General features: G+C 44.7%; 1 protein-coding gene across 1 annotated transcript in view; it reads right to left on the reverse strand.

Annotated features, from left to right (window-relative positions):
- Positions 1-19,002, reverse strand: part of grid1a (glutamate receptor, ionotropic, delta 1a) — a 213,802-nt gene that overhangs the window by 34,580 nt on the left and 160,220 nt on the right. Inside the window, exons 3-5 of the mRNA XM_053682900.1 lie at positions 15,648-15,932; positions 5,351-5,556; positions 569-622 (exon numbers count right to left, since the gene is read on the reverse strand). Of these exons, the coding sequence (XP_053538875.1) occupies positions 569-622; positions 5,351-5,556; positions 15,648-15,932 (545 nt within the window). The remainder of the gene's footprint in view (positions 1-568; positions 623-5,350; positions 5,557-15,647; positions 15,933-19,002) is intronic.

Consider the following 19,002-nt stretch of genomic DNA (forward strand, 5'->3'; position numbering starts at 1 on the left):
ATTTGAAAAAGCATAACAGGCGCACTTTAAACATATCCGACGGTACCAAGCTCGTGTCTGGAGACTATTTATTTATTTATTTATTTATTTATCGCCACGCTTCGTCGTCTTTAATAGGCTTTGCTTGCTTCAGTGATATCATGGAGTGGTTCACTAGCAGTTAATTTAGCAGTACGTCACGGTAGCTGAATATATACTGTCTGCTCAACAACGCACGATGTTATTCTCAACACCAGGGCAGGATTTCCTGAGTTTCCTGAGTTCATTTAGCTAATCTTCCTGTTAGACCAGTCGTTTCATTCCTTTTCCTTTTATACCGCAGCAATCTGACAAAGAAGATTTACCCAGGCAGGATTACCCACCTGTGGATCGTCCCGTGAAACAAGTTTCCGTTCTCACTTACGTCATCGCAGGAAGGTCACGTGACCCGCGTGTCCCTTTGTGTCGCTACCGTAGTTTCGAATTTCGATTGAACAGTGCAAAGAAAAACGTAACCGTGCTCTCTATGCTGGCGGGACGTGTGTGTGTGTGTGTGTGTGTGTGTGTGTGCGTGCGTGTTTGCTCTTACTTCATTTGCATAAACCCAGTGAGAGTCCTTGGATGCGAGGTTCGTCTCGACAGCCTGAGGAGAGAGAAACAGCAACAGAGAGAAAAAGAGAATGAACATTAAGCGTTAAACCATTAAGTTGTCGCCGAGTTGCTGAGAGCACAACCGACAAGAAAGAAAGATTAATAAATGTAAAAAAATAAAAAATACATGACACACGCACACACACACACACACACACACACACACACACACACAGGAGAATGCATTACCTCTAAAATAAAACACTGTGTGTGTGTGTGTGTGTTTAATTTTAGGGTATGTTAATAACTCAGCTGCTGGATTCTGCCTCAGGTCACAGACGCGTTTCTGATAAAGTGTGTGAAATCTCCATGCAAAACACGTACAAAGGCTCCCGAACCTCCATGGAAACAGGTTACGCCGTGACGCGGTGTGTCAGGTTCTCAGAATCAAGCACGCTTTTTCATTTCCAGGATCGGAGGTAGAGCACGTGGAAGTGCACGTACGAGGCTGCCGCGTGGAACGGAACACCTGAGAAGCAAGCGCACCGTTTACCCTGGCCCTTAAGGGGCGCTAATTACTGCGTGCGGTGCGGATGTTCTTCTGTACTGAGCCGCACGGTTTTTCTGCAAACCACTTTACACCGCAGCGCCGTTGAATTCTCTGTTCTGATTGGTCAGGAGTTTTGACAGTAGTGCAGCTGCAAATCAAAGGTTTATATCAAGGCGCTTATTTACATTTATGGCATTTGAGGCAGACGTTCTTATCCACAGTGACTTACAGTACATTGAGCAGTTGAGGGTTAAGAGCCTTGCTCAAGGGCCCAGCAGTACTGGGGCTTGAACTCCTGACCTTCTGACCAATAACCCAGAGCCTTTAAGCACTGAGCCTCCGCTGCACTAGCTAGACTTCCTATATGAACTGACGAAACGTGTCTAAGTGTTTCTGTAAGTCTCCAGCGTCTGTATAAAGCCGTTCTGCCTCAATCGCACTGGAACGTTCCCGCAACGTTCCCACTCGCCGTGTTCCCTTACCGGTGATCACGTCACGTTTTCTGGAGCCTCTCAGCTGGGAAAAATAAAAGGCACGCTCTTCTTTCGTCCTGCCTCGTACGCGGCGTCGAAGGTTTACGTTACATTACACCCGGGAGAATATGTTTTTTTTTCTTTTCCGGTTAACGTTTAAAGTGTCTACGCTGTTCGCGAGTATGTCCCGAGACAGAAGTGCTGGAACGGAGAGTTTGGAGATCGTTCCCTAATTAGCTGTAGGAATCGCCGTCCTTGTGAGAAGAAGCCCATTTAAACGGGAGAATATTATTTCTCTCCACAGTAATCTAATGCACGATTAGCACACGTTAGGGAGAAACACGGCAAGCGGCGGACGATGTGTTTCGTTCGGCCCGACTGAGCTTGTTGCATAAACGGAAATAAAAGCAGTTTTAGTGTTCAAACTGTTCCATGGACCAAAAAAAAAACAAAAAAACGCCCAAAACAACGATAGCTGTGGTTCCTGATTGCGGGTGAGGATCGATTCGGGGACGTTTGAGGGCATCTCCTAGCGTGAGCTCATTCTCGGTTTTGTAGAGATCAAGAAAATGGAAATGATCGATTTCATACACACACACACACACACACACACACACACACAGCGCTCAGGCTAATTCACATTCAGACCTTTTTATGCTAAATATAAGGTTGCCATGGTTACGCCGATCCCTTCCATCTCCACCCCCAGCCGTTGGAAAAATCTAAACGGTAAATCAAATCCTAAGAGCTCTTCAGCCATTACGCCACTTCTCTGCTCTCCATCTGAGTGGCATCTCGATGACTCAGGAGAGCGTCCGAGCTACGTTTCTTTACATCTTTACAGAACCCTGCTTATTAGAATTCACTCCGATCAAATCAAGTCATACTACAGAATTCTCTTCATCTCTGACGAGTCTGAAGAACATGCACCGAGCGGAGGGGAAATTTTTTTTTTTTTTTTAAATAAAAAGCTCACCGAAAGCACACTGAACGTGATTATACCACAGCGCACACGAGTGCACTTACCGCCACGGTAATGATTAAACACGCTTAAAGTGTGATAGACTCGGACGTTAATTGTACTAAAAAAAAAAAAAAAAAACCCACAACGATTACGCCTTGAAGCCGGTCGCGTCAAGTGTACTTCATTTTGCAAAAAGTGAACGCGACGCTCGAACTTTATTAGGGTTTGTGTATTTTAATTCACGATGCGCTCGTGCTTCATTCGTTCAGATGAACAGACGTATTACGGTTTCACTGCTCTCGCACGTTCCGCGTGTTCGAATAGTGTGCACTGGAAACTCTGGGGTATGAGAGTAACAGCACAGTCCTGTAATTTATTCCTCGAATTTATTCACAGCTAACGACTAAATGAGTCTAAATGCCTGCGCTGCCTATAAACCAGTAACCATAGTCGCTGTACGTACAGTTCAACTCACAGCTTCATTATTAGTAGAGATGCAGCACAGATGCAGGTAATTCACACACACACACACACACACACACACACACACAATCTCTCTCTCCCTCTCTCTGTCTAATAACTATTCATTATCATTCATTCAAATAAATGTCATCTTATTGCAGTACTTTATCTCAGAAACACTGCTAGTCTAAGAAATATATCATCGTCACGTGATGTGATGTTGGAAAAACTGGTTAATGCTAGATTGGACTACTTTGACGCGTTGATGTCATAATGTTCTGGCAGGTCCACAATCAAGCACCAGTTCTGATCACATCGATCCTGTTTGATATCACGGCTCCAAGTAAAAATGTCCTACTGATTGTAAAATACCTATAAATTGACGTGTGAAGCACTGAATAGTCTTGGGTCACAGTACCCGAGTGACAGTTTGGTCGGATTGCGCTCCGCCATCTTGATAAAAAAATAAAAATAAATAAATAATAAAGCTGCAGGGTTTTACATACGTTTACAGACGACTTTTTAAAAAAAAATCAATAATCAGAGGTATCATTTGCTTTTTATTTAGTACTGCTATTCATAAGCTACAACAAACTACATTAAGAGCTGGGGGGTGTAAACTTTCGAACAGGATGATCAGTGTAAACTGTTCTTATTTTATTTATTTAGTCCCGCCTGTCCGAAGCTACATCAGATATATACATGTTTCCCAGAAGACAAAATAATACACTGATCATCCTGTTCAAAAGTTTACACCCCCCTTGCCTTCTCGAGCATCAGTGAATGTTTGCACCTTTTTGTAATAGTCGTGTACGAGTCCCTCAGTTATTCTCAGTGTGTGAAGATGGAACCGGACATCCTATAGTCGCTGTTGGAAAGGAGTCGAATATGCAGAAGATGCTGGAAAAGTAAGGAATGTGCAGGACCCGGAGGATTTTTCTGAAGAACAGTGGACGGTTTAACTGCTTCTGAACTGGTTCGGTTGTGTGAATGTAGTTATTATTGTGTCTTGTGGACTTTATGTAAACATATGTTATGTGAAATAGCTTTATTCAGGGCAGGATTAAATAAACAACAACATGGGATTATTATTATGCCTCTTATTTTTGTATACATTATTAACATTTTGCAGACTCTGCAAGTAAACTTATGATCTCAACTGTTGTTTACATAAAAAGCAGAGCTTCTTACTGCAGAGTTCCCCCAGCTATGGAACAGCCTTCCAATTAGTGACTGGGACTCAGACACAGTCTCGGGTCTGTTTGTTCAGTTGTATATTTTGTTAAATAGAACAGAACCAGTGGGGTTCGTGGGCAAAGACTGCTTTATGTTCCAAAGCTGCCCTCATGCCCGTGTTACATTCTGGCTTTCCCTTTTAGTTATGCTGTCCTAGACCTTCCAGAGCCCCTGCTGGCACTCTCTCACAGTGTCCACCATCTTAAACCACTGCAGGATAAAAACATACCTAATCATTTGTTCCTTCTCTCTTTTGAGAAGTACATGAACCCTGCTGATGACAGATCCTGACACGGTTCCCCTGCTGTGGCTCTCCTCAACCTCTAGACCTGCCTGCCTTTATCATCAAGCTCTACCCCTGCTTCTGTTCCTCCTACTTCTGCAGTTCAGAGAAGTCTTATGATGAACCTCGTGCTGCTGTAAATAATCTCACACAGTTATTGTAAAGTCACACTTCCGAAGAACTTCTGCTGTGATCATAAAAACTGCCTCAAACTCATCCCAGGACCCCTATTCTTACAACAACCACATCAGACTTTGGTATCTCAACAACACATGCAATACTGCTTGTCTTATTGGTTGGTGAAGGCGTGTGATTGGTGTATCAGTGCTGACCCGGTTGATGAAGGTGTGTGATTGGTGTATCAGTGCTGACCCGGTTGATGAAGGTGTGTGATTGGTGTATAAGTGCTGACCTGGTGGGTGAAGGCGTGTGATTGGTGTATAAGTGCTGACCTGGTTGGTGAAGGTGTGTGATTGGTGTGTCAGTGCTGACCCGGTTGATAAGGGTGTGTGATTGGTGTGTCAGTGCTGACCCAGTTGATGAAGGTGTGTGATTGGTGTATAAGTGCTGACCTGGTTGGTGAAGGCGTGTGATTGGTGTATAAGTGCTGACCTGGTTGATGAAGGTGTGTGATTGGTGTGTCAGTGCTGACCTGGTTGATGAAGGTGTGTGATTGGTGTGTCAGTGCTGACCTGGTTGATGAAGGCGTGTGATTGGTGTATAAGTGCTGACCTGGTTGGTGAAGGCGTGTGATTGGTGTATCAGTGCTGACCTGGTTGGTGAAGGCGTGTGATTGGTGTATCAGTGCTGACCTGGTTGATGAAGGCGTGAGCGACACGTGGACTCAATAGTAAGATGGCACGTCTCAGAGAGTCTCTGTAACGGTTCAGCTCTTCTGTCTTCATCGTGCTGAAGAGCGTCAGGAAAACCTTCGAGACGTTCCGCTCTACCTGCTGCAGAGACACGTCCAACCCGGTGCGAGATGCCTGATCCAGAAACGCCTTTAATCCGCCCACATCTGAGAGAGAGAGAGAGAGAGAGAGAGAGAGAGAGAGGGACAAACAGACAGAATGAGAGAGAAACAGAGTTTATTGTCAGAAAATTATGGGTTTGTCCATCCATCCATCCATCCATCCATCCATCCATCTTCTATACCGCTTATCCTTTTCAGGGTAACAGCGAAAACCTGGTGCCTATCCCAGGGAGCATGGGGCACAAGGCGGGGTATATGGGTTTGTCTTGCGCACGTTTATTCAAATAAAGGGAAATTTTTAAATAAAAACAGAAAACCCTCTTGACAATTCATAATGACATTGTGACCTGAATGTTCAATACAGAAGACAGAAACAACAATTATTTTAAACTGTCCATGTGTAGTGTGCTCGAGAGGAAACTGTGATTTTGTCCTTCCTCGGACACACGACACTCACACTTCATGAGAACACTGTTACCAGGCAACTGAGAACTACAGATGCCAAAGTGCTTATTATTGCACGTGGACATAAGGTGTACACTTTAGCTAGCCTTTTAATGCGCCGTACACAGACACAGTGACAGCAGAAAAACAGATACTACTATTACGAACAACAGGAGAGACTGTTAGACTGAAGCGCCGCTGCATCGCTCTCTTTAGGTAGCCCCGCTATCAGCACGCAGTCGGACGGCGTCATGCGTAACGTAGGAAACCATTAACTAAACTGACGAGTGAGTTGAAAGGAGTTCACTTGTAATTTAATTATAAAATAAATCTTTGACGCCGTTGAAAATCACGCGATTATTTGTAAAGATTAATCTCATAAAGAAAAGTAAAGTAGTTCAGGCAGGATTTTTCCCCTCGGCCATCAGATCTCTACGTCTGTATCAGACTGCTTCAATCCCACCACATGTCTATCAGTTAATCGACTGTATGCATGTTGATGCTCGATCTCTCAGAGCGGTGGACAGGGGGTGAAAGTCTGAATAACAAGCAGGTAGAGACATGAGTCACTCACTCGCTCCCGTCACCCTGTTCCTGTCTATCTGATGGTTAACGAAGCAGCACACGGCTTTATGAAGCACAGCAGCACTTTACACACAAGCAAGAGGATGATCACACACTCCGACATTCACTCGATCACACTCTCGAACACACGCTCAAGGAGGGAGGAATGCAAATGAGTCCTCAAAGAATGACTGTAAACATTCAGACCTCTGTGACTTCCACTCGTTTTTCATCATTAACCCTCCTGTAGTGTGGACTACTTAGCCAGATTTCTCATCGCTCCAGGCTCTAGACATCTTTACATCTCAGAGAGAATAAACAGAAACATCGCAGTAGCATTCACACTCATGATGATCTGTGGTTTCTATATCTGTACTTCCATTCTCGGTGCTTAGTCATGTTCTGGACACTTAAGCCTCAATCTCAGCCAGGACTTGTGTTGGAGACAGGGATAGGTTAAAGACTGAGACAGATTAGAGACAGGAGACAGGATAAAGACTGACAGGAGACAAGTTAGAGACAGGGGATGGGTTAGAGATAGGAGATATGTTAGAGAAAGGAGACAAGTTAGAGACAGGAGAGGAGTTAGAGACAGGAGAGGAGTTAGAGACAGGAGACGAGTTAGAGTCAGGAGATGATTAGAGACAGGAGACGAGTTAGCGACAGGAGACGGATTAGAGACAGGAGACGGGTTAGCGACAGGAGACGGGTTAGAGACAGGAGACGTGTTAGCGACAGGAGACCGGTTAGAGACAGGAGACGGGTTAGAGTCAGGAGACAGGTTAGAGATAGGAGATGATTAGAGACAGGAGATGATTAGAGACAGGAGACAGGTTAGAGACAGGAGACTGGTTAGAGACAGGAGACTGGTTAGAGACAGGAGACGGGTTAGCGACAGAAGACTGGTTAGAGACAGGTGACGTGTTAGCGACAGGAGACTGGTTAGAGACAGGAGACCGGTTAGAGACAGGAGACGGGTTAGAGATAGGAGATGATTAGAGACAGGAGATGATTAGAGACAGGAGACGGGTTAGTGACAGGAGACGAGTTAGTGACAGGAGACGAGTTAGAGACAGGAGACGGGTTAGAGATAGGAGATGATTAGAGACAGGAGACGGGTTAGAGATAGGAGATGATTAGAGACAGGAGACGGGTTAGAGACAGGAGACGGGTTAGAGACAGGAGACGAGTTAGAGACAGGAGACGAGTTAGAGACAGGAGACGAGTTAGAGATAGGAGATGATTAGAGACAGGAGACGGGTTAGAGATATTAGACGAGTTAGAGACAGGAGACGAGTTAGAGACAGGAGACTGTGCATGTTGAGTTGCACGATTTTTTTCACCATAATCCAGACAAGCCGACTCGACTGATGCCATGCCTGACTCAGTTGGGTTCCTCTCACTCACTGACCGATGACTCAGCATCTGAATGGATCAATAATGTCAGATCAAATGTTGCCTAACTGTATCTTAATTGTCAACAGTAGCACTGCTGCTTAATATATCTGCAGAATATTTACTTCTCGGAGTGTGTTCATTCTGTGATGAATTAGTCCATTACACAGCTGCCAGTCTTAATGGGGTGATTATAAAGGATTTTTTTTGCTAAAACCTTATTGGTATAGCCCACTGTAGACACTCTACAAACCTGTCACATGACTGACATTATATAGAGTATCAACTAATTCGAAACCACATCCATGTTTGTAGATAAAAGCTACATGTACACACTCTATATATAGTCGATAGCTCTACTGTAGTTGTTTAGTCAATATTTTTAGGCTATAAACTCCTTCCTACTGAGCTCCAAACATGGCGTCACAAGGTACAGTCCAGAGACAGGTTAGAGACTGGAGATCGAATAGAGACAAGAGAGGTTAAAGACAGCAGACGAGTTAGAGGCAGGAGACGAGTTAGAGGCAGGAGATGAGTTACATTAGTTACAGACAGGAGACGAGTTAGAGAGAGGAGACGAGTTAGAGGCAGGAGACAAGTTAGACAAAGGAGACAATTTCGAGACAGGAGATGAGTTAGACTATGAAAAGATTAGTAACTGTGGACAAGTTCTGGACTGCAGAGAGTGTTGGAGACAGGGACAGGAGACAAGTTAGAGACAGGAGACGGGTTAGAGACAGGAGACAAGTTAGAGACAGGAGACGGGTTAGAGACAGGAGACAAGTTAGAGACAGGAGACAGGTTAGAGACAGGAGACGAGTTAGAGACAGGAGACGAGTTAGAGACTACACAAAGATTAGTAACTGTGGCCGAGTTCTGGACTGCAGACAGTGTTGGAGACAGGGACAGGAGAAAGGAGACAGGAGACAGATTAGAGCCTGCAGACAGGTAATACACTCCACGGGTTTAACTTTTTAGAACCTGGATTTATAACTATTTAATAAATTTCAGATGAAACGCTCGCACTGAAAAGGTCAATAGCCTGAGTGAAAGCCGTAACTGTGCTGGTATCAGCGGGACATTTCGGTCGTAGTGCTTTTGCTGCCACATGTCTACAGCATCACCAGGAGGTCTGTGCAGCAAGGCCATGAAGAGTGTCACGCTGAGTGAACACACACACACTGGGACACAGGGGTTACAGCGGGGTCGATACGCGTGAAAGGCGAGTCGAGGGACCAGAGTAGACTAAAAACCACTCCTCTCAGCTTACCCCCATACCCCCCCCCCCCCCACGCCCACACACACAGACACAGAGTGAGAGCAACCAGGCACTGTGCTTGACACACACACACTGAACACAGAACTGTTCAGAAAACTAATTCTGCCTCCCCCTGCTAGCTGAACAATTGTCTTTCCATCCTGTGAGGTCAGAATTTCTTTGAGACCTTTGAGTCCAAGTGCACCAATAATTGACAAGCTAGTTAGCATAATCAGCTTTCATATCTTTCTAACATCACATTCTCAAGATGTATACCAAATTCACATATCAAGTAAACGATACAATTAGAGAATCATCCTGAATTCATTAGTGACCACATGAAGCAAACTCTATTTCGAAAAATAAAGAATTCCCCACCATAGATCGTGGAAAGTGTCTTCATCTCTGCCTCGATGAAAAAGTACAGTTGACAGCGTGCAGTATTTATTGGTCACCTATACATTACAGCACAGTGAAATTCTTTTCTTCACATACCCCAGCACACCAGGGTAAGCCATGATACAGTGCCCCTGGAGCAGAGAGGGTTAAGGGACTTGGTCAAGGGCCCGAGGCACTTGAGCCCCCGACCTTCCAATCAGTAACCCACACCCTGGAAGTGCTGGGGCTTGAACCCCCGACCTTCTGACCAGTAACCCAGACCCTTAACCGCTAAGCCACCACTGCCCCTTATGTATAGTAGATGTATCAATGTAGTAATTATGACTGGAGTATAATGTTATTAGTTCATTACAGTAAGTAACTTTACTTAGATAGATCAATAGCGCAGAGCAGTTTTATATAGAATAGAGCAGTTGATAGATCAATAAGGATGGAGGAAGAACATTTAGGCCTCAGGATGGCGGGATGGAATCGTCTATTTGTTCCAGATATGAACTACTCAGCTTTTTCTATCAGACCAAGGTCAGACTTAATGCGATACAGCCATACGCATACCTGTAATAGCTGTAATCCAGCTTCCATCCACCATTATACAATTTCACTGATATGTGACCAACAATATAACAGACAGTGCAAGCCAACTCCCATTACACCAATATGACGTGAGGCTTTTCGCACTTATTTCCCACAGACACAGGGAAATTGTTTGTTCTGTATGTCTCTTTATGGCAAAATCAATTCAAGGCGAAACAGAAAATCTGCCACAGAACTCCCGAAAGACCCCGACTCAAAGAATGAGCAAAACAGATTCGCTTCACTTCCCTTTACAATGCAAAAATAAAACCCTCCCGCAAAAACAACAAATAAGCTATAAAGTGAAAACTTCAATGAAAAGTGGTAGCACAGGTGCATCTTAAGCAGAGAGCTGGCTACTGCTGGCTGGTCCTTCTGTCTGAAACTTTAAAATGATGTTAGGAACTCTTCCTGACTCTCGGTAACCTTCAGCATTCTGCTGTAATTTAGATAATGATCAGCAGTGCGGTGTTACACAGGAGACCAATGTTCACCTCGATCACGCTCTGCTGCGTGCAAATAAATAACCGACAGGAAGAGGGCCACTGTTGGGCCCGCTCTCCTCCAGGGGCACTGTATCATGGGCGACCTTGCGCTCTGACCCCACCTTTATAACAAGCTGGGACATGAAGAATTTCACTGTGCTGTAATGTACACGTGACAAATAAAGGCTTCTTCTTCTAAAATGATCCCACAGCATCTGGTCATGTAGCAACTGCCTTCAAGACAGCAAGGGTTATACAGTATATGCTGAAAAAGCACATACTAGACACTTTAGATAATCGAAACTACCTACACTACGATCTCTACTTTTTTTTCCACCTAAAGTTGTCGAATGAGCTGTATACAATTAGTTGTCTTTATTTCTTACCCGAAACAACCTTCAGGATCCTAACCGGTCTGGCCTTGAGGCAACGCAATCCACAGAAATAGCCTTTGTGGCTGCTCATGCTGCTACACCAGCCATCAGTTCTGATCCTTTCTGACCTTTCAACATCCTTTGACACTCTCATTTGCAAGACTCACCCATCCTTTCTCATGAGCCTAGGAATTAGTGACCCAACATGATTTACCTGGAGGGATGGTCAGATCAGGTGACATAAAGGGGATCCATATTTGCTCTATGCAGACACTCAAATGGTGTCCCACAAGGCTCAGCACTTGGTCCACATCTATTCTCCTTCTATTCCTACTCTCTAAGTGAAGAAATTCTCTCTCATGGGTTTACCACTGCTATGCTCATGACACTGAACTCATCCTATGCTTTTCCCTGTCAGACACAGCCATTTCAATCTGGATGGCAGGGTATCTGATGGACATGTTGTTATGGTTGATGGATGGTTGTTATGCATTCTCATATCAAGATCTTGTCATATACCCGAAACAACTCCAGGAACCTTGGAATTGTTCATGGATGGCAGCTTATGACCTGAAACTTCTGATGAATAATCCTAGAGATGTATCCTCATATCAAGATCTTGTGATATCCCAGAATCAACTCCAGGAACCTTTGGATAGTTCTGGACAACCAGCTATCATTCTTTGCATTCTTTGCCCTTTATAACAACAGTTCTGTAAGTCTTTCTTGATGAGGGCGTTTGCTAACTTCAGACCGTTCAGGCTTTGAGCAGTGAGCGGACTGCAGTGTTCAGCCTGCGTCGCTGGTTAGGTTTGGGTGATTAAGTCTTCTTGGGTATGGATCCAATGACAGACAATGCAAACTCCACCAAGTCTGTGCATTCTCCAGGATCTTTAAACATCAGACCAACCCTGCAGGAAACCCCCACCCTGAAACACATTGTACGTATGTTGATATTGAAATATCACTGATGTGTTTAGTGATTCTGGTGCTAATTTGTTGGTTGGTGCTGTATTTTTGTGATTCCTGTGAGACGTTGAGCAGTTGTGTCCCCACACAGGTGTCACAAGGGGGGCGTCGGTAAGGTTTGGCTGTTAGCTCCTACAAACAATTGTATAAGAGCTTCTTTTCCCACTGGCCATAAGCATCGCTCTCTTTAGGTAGAGATGAAGCAAGTGCTAAAGCCAACTGCACCACTATCACCACTGCTACCAGCAGGTAGTCAAATGGCATTGTGGGTAATGCAGGAAACTGTTAAGCAAAGTTAACAGAAAATAGACCAATATGTCGATGAAAAGAGGATTAAACTAAAAAGCTGACTCAGAATTTAATAACAAAATGAATCTTGGGCACTGTTGAAGTTCACGATTTAATTATAAAAAGGAATACTCAGGATGGAATTTTGAACTTTAATGATTTTCATGACCTTTAAGTTGGTTTTTAGAGGTTAGCAGCACAGAAAGTTCTAGTATGGCCTCATGGTGTTATTGTAAATGGTCTGCACTTACATGGCGCTTTTTTAACCTTAGCGTTTCCACTGGTTCTCATTCTCCCATTCACACACACTCACACACCAAGGTGCTAGCTCGCCATCGGGAGCAACCCTGCGGTTCAACGTCTCCCCCAAGGACACTTCGGCATGTGGAGTCACGTGGGACTCGAACCGCCATCCCTACGATTATTGGACAGCCACCGCTCTACCAAATCCAACCCTCTCCAGGAATATACATCTGGGACTACGTTTCAGGTGATCGGCTGCCATCCATGAATTATTCCAAGGATCCTGTGGTTGCTTCTGGGATATCACGAGACCTTGATATGAGAATGCATCTCCAGGAATATACATCTGGGACTAAGCTGCCATCCGTAAACTATTCCAAGGTTCCCGGAGTTGCTTCTGGGATATCACGAGATCTTGATATGGGAATGCATCTCCAGGAATATTGTAAATATAAAGCAATAGCCCAGCTGGAATAAAAACATGTTGTTTATTTCTTTCCTCAGATGTGTGTGGTTGAAGTCGCCAGCAATGATAAAAAGCCTTTAGGGTGTTTGGTGTTAGTGACGGAGCCTGTATACAGAGTCGTATTTCTACAACACAACCATACATTATGCGAGTGAATAAACAGCTGTGAGTCTCTACCTGAGTGCAGACGGAAATAATTCTCACCGGAGCTCATTTTTCCCTCCTGCTGTGCACTGACAGGGTTCGACAGGCAACACGGAGCTGAGAAAAATGTCAGCCTCAGAGATAACGCACGGCTAAAACACGGAGCCGTGTGAAGCGCCACGGAGGTGCAGCGGAATGGCATACTGGGAGTTTCTCGCCAAATCAACAGTGAAGAACAGAGCAGCACTGGCTCATTCTGCGTTTCTATCCACTCTCACAGCACGTGGGCGTGTATGTGTAAGCAAGTATGAAGTGTGCACTTGCTTTTTATGGAAGGATAAACATGCAAGAGTTGAGGCTGATTTTGAAACGTTTTAAGGCGTCTGAAACACATCGCTGTAACTGCTGCTGATCACCGGGCGGTATAAAGTGAAGTGCTCTTCTAAACACATTAGAGAAGAAGCGACTGATAGACACGTCTTATCTGTCTTTTTAAACTGGTGTGTTATTTTTCATTTAGTAACAGAATTCTAACACACACTTAAACATTTCTCCAATTTACACTGGCATGCATAAGCATCCCCCCCGCACCCCCCAATTGCTGAGAAGCCCTTCAATAAGTTCTGTTGCATTTAGAATTTGCAGTTAATTGATAGTGATGATGATGATGGTGGTGATGATGATAGTACTGACGATGGTGGTGGTGATGATGATAGTACTGACGATGGTGGTGGTGATGGTGATGGTGATGATGATGATGGTTATAGTGATGATGATGGTGATGATGATGATGATGGTGACAGAGATGATGATGACGATGATGGTGGTGGTGATGATGGTGATGATGATGATGATGGTGATGATGGTGATGATGATGATGATGGTGATGATGATGATGATGATGATGGTGATGATGATGATGATAATGATGGTGACAGTGATGATGGTGGTGATGATGGTGATGATGGTGGTAGTGATGATGATGATAATGATGGTGACAGTGATGATGATGATGGTGATGATGGTGATGATGGTGGTGATGATGATGATGATGATGATAATGATGGTGACAGTGATGATGATGATGGTGGTGGTGATGATGATGGTGAGGGTGATGATAATGATGCTGAGGGTGATGGTGGTGGTGGTGATGATGATGATGGTGATGATGGTGATGATGGTGATGGTGATGATGGTGATGATGATGGTGATGATGATGATGATGATGATAATGATGGTGACAGTGATGATGGTGATGATGATGGTGATGATGATGATGATGATGATGATGGTGATGATGGTGGTGATGATGATGATGATGATAATGATGGTGACAGTGATGATGATGATGGTGGTGGTGATGATGATGGTGAGGGTGATGATAATGATGCTGAGGGTGATGGTGGTGGTGGTGATGATGATGATGGTCGTGGTGATGATGGTGGTGATGATGATGATGATGATAATGATGGTGACAGTGATGATGATGATGATGGTGATGATGGTGATGATGATGATGGTGATGATGGTGATGATGATGATGATGATGATGATGATGATGATGATGATAATGATGGTGACAGTGATGATGGTGATGATGATGATGATGATGATGATGATGGTGATGATGATGATGATAATGATGGTGACAGTGATGATGGTGGTGATGATGGTGATGATGGTGGTGATGATGATGATGATGATAATGATGGTGACAGTGATGATGATGATGATGGTGATGATGATGGTGATGATGATGATGATGGTGATGATGATGGTGATGATGATGATGATGGTGATGATGGTGATAATGATGGTGACAGTGATGATGATGATGGTGGTGGTGATGATGATGGTGAGGGTGATGATAATGATGCTGAGGGTGATGGTGGTGGTGGTGGTGGTGATGATGGTGATGGTGGTGGTGATGATGGTGGTGGTGATGATGGTGACAGTGATGATGGTGATGGTAACGGTGATGATAATGATGGTGATGATGATGATGATGGTGATGATGATGATGATGGTGATGGTGATGTTGATGATGATGGTGGTGGTGATGCTAATGATGGTGATGATGGTGATGGTGGTGATGATGATGATGGTGGTGGTGACGATGATGTTAATGATGGTGATGATGATGGTGGTGATGATGATGATGATGGTGATGGTGACGGCGGTGATGATGATGGTGGTGACGGTAAGGATGATGATAGTGATGGCGATGATGATGAAGGTGATAGTGATGATGATGCTAGTGGTCACGGTGATGGTGATGATGATGTTGGTGATGATGAAGATGGTGATATTGATGGTGATGATGATGACGGTGGTGATGAAGATGGTGATGTGAAGATGGTGATACTGATGATGATGATGATGATAATGCAGCCACTTACTGTATTTATGATGGTGATGGTGACGATGACGAAGTGACTCACGGTACTTTTCATGATGATGGTGATGGTAATGATGATGAAGTCACTCACTGTATATATGATAACGGTGACGGTGATGATGCTGAAGTCACTCACCATACTCTGCATCATAGAAGATGATGAATTTGCGCCAGTGCAGGTCAGACAGGAGCGTGAGCAGGACGTGGTCGAGGCGTACAGGCGGCCGTGCAGCTAGCGTGTACGTCTCTGCGTCGGGTCTGGTGTTGAACGAACACTCCGCGCGCGGAGCTCCGTGTCCTCCACGCTGTATGAACAGGTGAGGGATGTGCATGGCGTCCGTAAGGGACTGCAAAGCGCGAGCCGCAGCGCAGCCTGTCGATGACACCAATGCCAGGATGCCCTGATTCATCAGTTCACACGCTGCAGGCAGACACACAGAGAGCGAGAGATTCATTAAACAGGCACACACACACACACACACACACACACACACGAACCCACACACAAAACACTAGCATAATCTTACATTTTTGTCAAAAATAGTCTGTTATTATCCATTTTTTTTAACATTTACAACTCAAGGTTTCAGGTTTTTATCTACTGCAGATGACTTGTTGTTAGCGCATGTCTCACTGTGTGGACTATGTTGGACTTTTGTGGAACCAAACCTGTAATAAAACTGTATAAATAAACTCACGCGCACCTCGAATCATCTGGAAGAAGATCTCTTAATAAACAACGCTCTTTCTTTTGCCGTCGGTTGTAAATTCACGACAGGCGCTACAGCTGATCCCGATTCCTCACACTTTATACATTTGCCCGTTTTAACATCGATGCACTGCGGCGGCGTACTCGAAAACACTCGATACGCACTGAGACGAGCAGAAAACAGTCGTGGAACGCTCCCAGCAGCTGCCGTCGATTCTCGAGCGAGCGCCCAGCTTTACAATCAACGTTTACTCAGAATAAACAGCAACGGCGTCAGGCCAGATCTTTTTTACGCCGGGGTTCGGTTTCAACGCACTGTACTCGCGCAGCTGACGTTCATATCCACAGCGACGCTTTAACCAAGCTCCAGATGATTGGGCCACCATCTCTTAGAGACCTGATCTCCAAGCAGCACGGTTGACCCGATAGCTGGGCAGCTTTGTGGACGTTCATGTCGTTGAGTCCCGCTCTAGGGATCTTTCAGAAATGTTTACATGGACACTTTCCTATTTATTTCTTATCTTGGCGCGGCAATTCGTGAAGAAGGAAAGAAAGCGTACGTGTGAACTTTTCTACTCTCGACTATCGTAACAAAAACAGACGAGCAGCAGCTTTTCCCCTTCGGTTTGCCCTGGTTTTTAACATAAAACCCATTTAAACCCGGTTTCTATAGAACCGTAGACATATGATTTGTTCAAGCACGGTGTGAATAATGTGCCTGACTGCGCGTTATTCCTCTCTGGGTTTGTCAGGTCCACTGAGTGTACGAAGGTAATTATGAAAATGAGTCGACGTGGGCTTTAAACGAAATAAAAATCCCACAGAGAAGTGCGGGATGCTAAAGGTCGGGACGGCTTCGGCGTCCGGGTCCTCGAACACTGAAGGACGGCAGGGATGCGTAAAAAAAAAAGAAAATAAATATTAATGCAACCCGGACGGCATTCATTCGGCCATTTAAATGTGAATACGAATAGAACGTGGGAGGAAGAAGCGGAGACGAGATAGCGTGCGTTTTGGAGGAAGGGGAACGCACTCGGTAACGTTCTTCACCGAAGCACGGCGAAGTATTTTCCATCTCAGACTTCACGCGGACTCGGCCACGCGGAAGAGATTTTTATTTACATGGGTTATATATTTAACACGGTCCTGTTGGAGTCTTTCTAAAACGTCATCGTTTCTATAGTAACCGCTCGTGCACAGGGACTTCCGAACTCCGCATAAATGAAAAAAAAAAAAGAAAAGAAAAGAAAAAAAAAAGATCACACGGCGACGTTTTTCTAATAAGAGACTTCAACTCTTTCGACATTAACGGAAGGAGTCTCCAGCGTCGGCGCATACAGGAAGTGGCTCCTTGCTGACAACGTGGCCTGCTGCTTGTTTGCTGTATATAACGTTAAGAGAGAATGTGAGGGGACGAGTGCGTATAGCTGCTGTGATGTAAGTGATGGATTGTCTGGTGGACGTTCTACAATATTAAATGTAACTCTAAAAGGATAAAAAAAAACAAAACAAACAGGGATAGCAGATGTTCGGGCTGATTTGAGTTCCTCAGAAGGATTAACCCTGGGATTGGTGTTAAGTAAAGGATCATTCCAGCGAGAGTGACACGGTGACGCGCAGCGGCACTCACACCGATCAAGCTGTCCGCGCTCGTGTGTGAGGTAATAAATAAAACGATCGAAAGAAAGAGCAATTCGACCATCGGCGGAACGCTAAAGAGATTCTGACGGAGAACGTGCTTCAGCCCCGAGGGTGAAAATACGATGAATACACACGAGGAAATGCAGAAATAACTGCTCCTGCTGCTTTTAGGTGATTTATTGTGTGATATTGTCCCCCCCCCCCCCCCCCCCCCCACACACACACACACACACCCGCCTGTATTTATCAAAGAAAACACAGCGCCTCATTTTCTCCTCCAAGTACACGTGTAGGTTTCCGAAGTGCACTCTCGGTTTTTATCAAGAGAACATCTGCGTTTAGAAGAGGAATGATTCGACGTTAAGCCCGCGCTTACATCGGCTTTCGAATCAAACAGGAACTGAGCATACCAAAGCGAGCAAAAACGGAAATTATCGGCAGTGTAACATCACACGGTAAACCTCAGACGTCGAGCAGGGAGGGGTTTCAGCCCTCACTCGCTCACCCGCTCGCTCACGTCCGTCAAAATAGATCGGACGATCAGTGCCACACACACACACGAGATCCAGCCGTGGAAATTCAAACACCGCAGGGATCGACATCGCAACTGACATCTTAATCCTGCCAGGTCTTCATCATGAGGGATTCTAACCTTTACACAAGACTGGAAATCAAAGCTGACCTCCGACCGAACACACACACACACACACACACACACACACACACACACACAACCCCAGCTCAATAACTACACTGTTCCCTTTAGTAAAACATTAAACGATTGCAAGTAAAAGCAGTTTAATTCGAACCGCTTAATTATCCAAAGAACCCTTTAAAAACCTTTTGTTTTTTTTCCTAACAGTGTACCGAGCTGAATCTGAAAGGTATTGGGTATTATGTAACGGATAAAACAGCAGCGAGGTGTGATGTGATGTGATGTGATGTGATGTGATGTGGTGTGATGTGATGAACCAGAGTCACTGGTACAGTTAAAAATATGAGTGAAATTAGTGAAGGCCCAGCGCAGCCGGATAATTCCCCTGCGAGCTGAAAGAAACCATGCGTGTACTGTGAGGAAACATAATGAAAAGTGAAAAGGAGCAGAGGAACGGCGGAAGACACGCTGGGAGTGTATTTCCGG

Source organism: Ictalurus punctatus, chromosome 9, assembly GCF_001660625.3.
Source record: "Ictalurus punctatus breed USDA103 chromosome 9, Coco_2.0, whole genome shotgun sequence".
Classification (NCBI taxonomy): Eukaryota; Metazoa; Chordata; class Actinopteri; order Siluriformes; family Ictaluridae; genus Ictalurus; species Ictalurus punctatus.